Source organism: Erithacus rubecula, assembly GCF_903797595.1.
Source record: "Erithacus rubecula genome assembly, chromosome: 6".
Lineage (NCBI taxonomy): Eukaryota > Metazoa > Chordata > Aves > Passeriformes > Muscicapidae > Erithacus > Erithacus rubecula.
This window is the reverse complement of record NC_136688.1, coordinates 32,991,757-32,998,422: the sequence shown is the minus strand read 5'-3', so window position 1 is coordinate 32,998,422 and position 6,666 is coordinate 32,991,757. Positions and strand designations below refer to the sequence as shown.

The window sequence follows — 6,666 nt, the reverse complement described above, 5'->3', positions numbered from 1 at the left end:
TTTCTATGTCTTTTTAATGCATTCTGTTTCAGGGTCACTTTCAATCAATATTTCATTTACTTACTGAGATTGAATGGGCGCTCTGAGACACAGTGTGCTGTTTATCATACAGATCGGACACCTCACGCCAGCCCGGAGCGTTCCGCCGCGCCGGGAGCTGTCCGTTCAGCACCACCGCGCTGCCGCTCGGAGCCGCATTGCCCTTTTTTTCTTTTTCACCAGGAGCTTTTCTTTCAGCACCACAGCATTGCACTTAGACTTTTTAAACGGCTGCGTTCCTCTTTGGTCTGAAGAACAATTTCGTCTGCACTTTCAGTTATTGCTATTACCTGTAGGACTTTCAATCCTATTTCACCCTTGCCAACCCTTTCCCCAAGCAGTTTTAAGGTATCTATTTCTGTGGAAGTCATTTTTCTCATTGAATGATCAGAAACAAAGATAAATTCTAACCTTTAACGGCTCATTCCGACTCATTGCTTACAGTAGATCTAAACTCTTTTTTCTGCTTATTCGACTCCTTCCAGCTTCCCATCACATCTGTAACAAACTTTTAAAATTATATTGCCACACCACCATGCACAAGCCTACCTGCACAGTAGAAATAGATTATTCCATCACATTCAGATGGTTAACAGAGGTTAGCACGTCCTGTATTTATATATATATTTATATCGCTTTCTAAGAAAGTGCATATTAATGTTTACTTTAAAGAATGTGTAAATGGTGCTATCAAGAAATCTGATCAATTTTATCCCAGTCTTTTTGTGTACCACTTCGAATGTATGAGATTTATTTTTCTATTGGAAAAAAAAAATAAACAGTCTGAAAGCACTAAAATTGGTAGATTTTAGTAATTTTACAGTGAATTGAATCCCTATGTCATAGTATCATTAAAAAATTCAAGGATGGGTCATGCAAATTACAAATATGCTTATTGATAATGCTCACACATATGTCTGGACACTCTTTAGTCCATCTGCTGACTCCGAAATGTTTCACTTGAGACAAGATGTCTGCATACTCCAAATTTTAAACGCTTTGATGTGGATTTTGGGTGGATTGAGGGCTACTGTTTACCACAGATTCACAAACTGAGACTGGTTTATTCTATAAGTGATAGAGATTCAAATGGTATTTTTAAAATGCAAGAATAACATGGCTTAGCATGTCCCTATCTGGTGCAATGCAGTCCCTGTACATATAATATGCTGCATCTCTAATAAATATGGTTGACAAATTTTTAATGAAAAGAGAACAATATACTCTATTATAGTTCTATAAATACGTTTGCTTCCAGAAGTTTTGCATCTTTGGTTTTTTCATCAAAACTTTAATAGTCTATAACAATTTCTTGAAATTACATGTTGATGCCTTTTGTTCAAAGGGTAAGTACTGTGCTGCTTTAACTGGTTCTTGGCAGGCAATTTTACACACAGCACGTTCTGCTTGTAGCTATATTCATGTATTTTTCTCTTAAAATTGTACTTCCCTATTGTAGAATAATTAATTTAGAATTTATTATTTTAAAAGTAAAGTATTTTTTCTATACAGATTAATACAATAACCTCTATATTATACAAGCAAAAAGATATGCAGAAAGGTTTACATTACATATAAACATATATACTGTTATTTGTAAATAAAACCTTTTTTGTGATTAAATTAAGAAGTAGTATAATTTCAGGTTTATAATGCAAATATTGTTTAAATTGAAAGCATTCAGTATTTTGCTTACAGTATATTTTTAGAGATAATTTAAAATGTGTAGCTTTAAAGAAAAAAAAAATTTACAGATTTATAGTGGGTAAGCAGCTCTTTCCACATTGTTAGGGCACAGAAGTTCCAATTGCCACATTAATCAAAGTATTGAGACTACAAAATCCATTTCATTTAATCTCATTATTGAATAAACAGCTCTGTAGTGATGCCTATTTGTACTTGTTTCTCTAATAAAAATGCAACTGTAGCTCTCAACACAAATTAGTTTTAATTATTTAAATGATATGAATTTGTCAAACATAAATAATCTAACACCTGGTTTGCCTTCTTGTTTTCTGAAAAAAAAAACGTTTCTGTTTCGTGAAAACTAGTAGAGGATGATAATGGGGAATAACAAAGGTAGGTCTTTGTATTTATTCCAATTCTATTAATTTTGAAAAAGGGCAAATGTGAGTTGATTACATCTAGGAGGGTGAAAAAGTAGTCTGTCTTCTTGCTGCACAAGCACACGACAGAATACAGCAAAGCACAAGGATGTCCCACATATGCTGGTTCTATGCAACTCACTTGCCCTATGCTCGTATCAGAGAACTGGTGGCAACGGTTTAATTTTGCATCCTTCTTCTGAATACAAGGAAAATGTTAACAAGTGATAAGTGGTGTATTAAGACAACCAAGCTGCCAAAATCTGCCATAGCAGTCACCAGTATATGTGAAACAAACCTTCTCAGGCAAAAGAAAAAGCGAAATTTCCCTGTTTTGTCTTTGTTATAGTAACTTCATTTCAGGAGACCTGCCTGACCTTAGAAGAGGAGTACCCTAAGTGTCAGAAGGGTATAATATCATATATAAGCCAATTGGTAGCCAACTCTGAAAATGGAGATCCATTTGTTTTCTCCACAGGATAGTATAATTATGTTCGCTGTTTCTGTTTCATGCTACATTTTGTTTTAAAATATTTGGTATTTAAAATCCTTCATCTCCTAACCCACTACCCTGAAATCATTTATCATTTGGTTGAGGAAGTATATAATTCAGTTGTGGTTCTTGATGGTGGCCTCATATGGCACTTCAAGCAGTGATAATTTGTATGACTTTCTGTATATTAAACAATTCTTTAATATTGATTCTGTTTGTGGTGTATTAACTGTTATCCTTTCTTGGTGAAGGAAGTGTGCTAAGCACACAGTTTCTGTCTTAAATCAACAAGGCAATGTTAGAGTCACATGAAGCTGTTGAAACCTACCACTCAGTAGTTTGTCTGCCAGATTAATCATCTTTATTGTTCCTTCTGGAGATGTCTCTCCTCCTTTGTGCAAAATATTTCCAGCAGGCAGGGTTATAGTGAGAAGTTATGATACTCCTAGGGTATGATTATGTGACCGTCAGTTATTATTGTGCCCTACATGTTAGTAACATAGTCCAGGGTTTCTGAACTAATTTTTTTTAAAATGAAGATTGCAGATTTTTTTCTTAAGCGTTTTTTATTTCACAGTGCATTTTCTCTCAAAATGTTCCTATATTATTTTGTGTTAGTAGTCCCTTCTAAGTGCTATTAATTTAAAATTCTTTACTCAATTTTTGCATATCAGCTTGGTTTTTAAAACTGTTTGCAATATTTAATTATGGTTAAATAATCAGTGAACATACTACAAGGAAGTACTGTGAGACTACTGAGTTAGTTTTGATGTCATTGGAATTCAATTAAATGTCAGTAGTAAAAATAAATCAAAGAACTTTAGTATGCAACTGCTAAACAAGAATGAGCATTTTATAAAGTTCTTTTTATTTTTATAAAATTTTATGGATTTATTACTTGAAACTATATAAATAATGAAAAACCATACACAAGAAAGCAGGATCTTTTCAAAGCTCTTACTATACATCAGAGGACATTAGCTTGTGATCTAGATACATAAGTGAATATAAGTAAAATTATAGTATTATTTTTGCTGATGTTGCATTCAATGCTGCAAAGTAATTCAAGAAACCATGCTACTGAAGATTTTATGATGATAAAAATAGCTTTAAGCAAAAATATTAGGATAATCAGATTTCATATTTCTATATTTGAAACAATATGAAGTTTTATCTCAGTCTTTCAATATATTTCCCTAAATAAGTGTTTTCCTTAATAAGAGTTCTTTGTTACTTAATATAAGCTCTTAATAAAGTGTGTTTATGAGGGTAGGCGGGAAGAATTAACACTAATATTTTTACTCTAATGTATTGCTAAAAAGTAAATATCACTTTAAAATCAGCTGCTTGTTTTCTCTTCTAAAAGCTTGCTTGGCAATGTGTCACATTCCAGACTTTTGAAATGTTATAATAGCCTTACCTGGCAGCAGCAATTCTTGGCACAATACATTATTCCTCTTTCAGTACCTAGAGGATGTAACACACATCATTGAAACAATTCACTTTCTGCTGTGCATGCTAATTTTAAATTCAGATTGGAGCTTTGAGAATTCTGAGCTTGATAACATGAAATGTAAGCAGAAGAGGGCCATAGTTGGGAACCTCTTTTTACATGACAGGTGATGGAAACATCAGCAAAGTATTTGCTAGCCTTTGTGTCTGTTTATGTGAACATTTTAATTATACACATACCTGTAAGACAGTATAGCTCAAAGTGCTAAATAATTTTCACCCAATTTGCATAAAGTGATTTAATTTCCAATTATCCTTCATTTCAGTTAAAGGAGTTGGTGTCTTGTGATATTGTCTTCAAACTTTATATTACCACACAAACCCATGTAAGCATGAGCAGTTGCAGGCTGTGAGATGCAGAGAAGATTGAAGAAGCAGTAACAGTGTGATTTTACAAGTCACAGGACTCCAAAAGTATATCATACAGATAGATTTACAAAAAGAAGAAAATATTTTACTTTTGATTACAATAATTCAAAGAACAAGTATTTTCACTGAATTCTTAATCATACCCTGTCAATACACTCAAACCTCACAGAAATTTATTCTGATTTTTAAAAAGTATTTTCAGATGTCTTGTTATAATCAATTTGCCCTCTAAAATTCAGTTCATTTTTGGCTCCCAATCAAATGACATCACTTGCTGTACAGTGCAAAAGGGGAAATTTTGAAACAAAGGCTGTTCCTAATCAAACTGCATTACTTACTAGGAGCCAATTTGATTGCATGTGACTAATGCATTAATTTTATCATTATTGTAGATCATCAAGACAAGTAACAGAGTGCCATCACTAAGTATAATTTTAAGTGAGAAATTGGATTATATTTTGCTCCCAACATCACTGGGCCTAGTAGAGTTCCTGGCATGGATTAAATGTCTGCTCTTGCTATATTCTACATTATGTTCAAGCAGAATTCCTGATGAAAAACACTAATTCCAATTTTAGCTGAACATTCATATTTCTATATACAAATATTAAAAAAAAAATCTTCAATTCATGTGTTTAAGCAAAACTCAAATGGGCATAAAAAAGGACACGTTGGTGAATGAGCTGACTAAATTTGCCCCTGTGTAGGCAAGTGTATCACTTCTATCTGCAGATTTGTATGTCACTCACAGGCCAACCATAAAGTTCACAGAAGCTTGTTGTGGTTTGGTGGACAATCTGCTCTGAAGGTGCTAAACTGCTTTGTACTGGTGATCAAAATTAATGTAGAAACCAGTAACAGTTGAAGTGATGAGTGCCAGCCTAAGTGAGCATATCTATAAATATAGTAACTAAAAGAGATGTTATTTTCCCAGACTGAAGACTTAGAGGAGAGAAATCTATTACAAAAAACTTGTCAAATGGAGCTAAGGGTCTCTAAAATTTCCACTTTTGCCTTTATTTGAATTCCAGTGCAATCAATTGAGATTTTTTTCTGAAGTGAAAGCTCTGGCAAGAAAGCTATGACCTCCAGGAACAGTGAGAATTTACACTGTAAAATTTGAATGGTATGGTTGAAGTTCAATCTGCTTTCATCAGTACTTAAAGTGAGGGGTATTAATTTCAAATTAATCACTAATTGGAATTATTCACCATGTCAATCAATCCTGTTCAAAATTCAATGTTAATAGATGGACCTCACTGGGGTAGACTTTAGATAGACATTACCAAGGATAAGACTTGAAAAGAATTTATATTATATATATAGGAGGGCATGCTCCAGAAAAGAAACATTTTCCAGAATCACACAGTACTGTAATAAATTAACAATGTGTTTACTACCATTTTTGTTAAAAACAATTAAGTGTTGCCATATCAGTTTAGACATGTCTATCCTTAGTACTCTACATATAAAAATCACTGAGCAAATCCTCATGATAGTTCTATGAAATTCCACTTCCAACCTTTGAAAAGATGGTTAAGCATTCAACAGCAATAATATTTTTTAATATCCTACTAAGAATTCTTCCAATACTGCATTTAATATTTTCTTCCTTCAAAATAAAGAATCATTATTATGGGTGTGGCCTAAAAGTGCTTTTATACTTACTGTTAAAGTATTGAATGCATACAGCAGATGCCATCCTAATATGGCATTGTTCTGGAATGACATCTTCCCCAGTTCTCTTGCATTTAACATGAGATAAATTGATTGATCTAATTTTCTTTTTCACTTCCTATATCAGTAACAGAAAAAAAAGAAGTTCTTTAATACAAAAAAGGTGAGTTGGCAAGGTTTCATCATTTATAAGAATGCTTTGTAGGACAGGAAATTACCTGGTTGGCTAATATTTACCTTTTAATTTGAAGAAATACAGCCATTTAAACTTTCTGTCCATTTCCACACACTCTCAAAATACATCTGCTTGGTTTCAAAATGGATAAAACGGGATAAACTAAATAAAGATACCCTTTGTTACTAATTTTTGATAGGCTTATCTGTCTTATCTGATTGATAGATAAAACAAGCACCTAGCACATTAAGATGCCACACATATTTGTGAGCTATAGAGTAGGCAAAAAAAAGGGA

At 33.1% G+C, this 6,666-nt stretch overlaps 1 protein-coding gene across 5 annotated transcripts in view; it reads left to right on the top strand.

Annotated features, from left to right (window-relative positions):
* The window catches only part of NOVA1 (NOVA alternative splicing regulator 1), a 140,941-nt gene extending 140,324 nt beyond the window's left edge, over nucleotides 1-617 (top strand). For 4 of the 5 annotated variants that reach the window (XM_079308106.1, XM_079308107.1, XM_079308109.1 and 1 more), the window contains one exon: nucleotides 1-617. This exon is cut by the window's left edge and continues 3,905 nt beyond it. Coding sequence is in view for 1 of the 5 variants with exons in the window: in XM_079308110.1 (XP_079164236.1) it covers nucleotides 113-442 (330 nt within the window). In the remaining 4 variants the exon portion in view is untranslated. The other variant, XM_079308110.1, reaches the window with a different exon arrangement.
* Nucleotides 618-6,666: the final 6,049 nt, after the last annotated feature.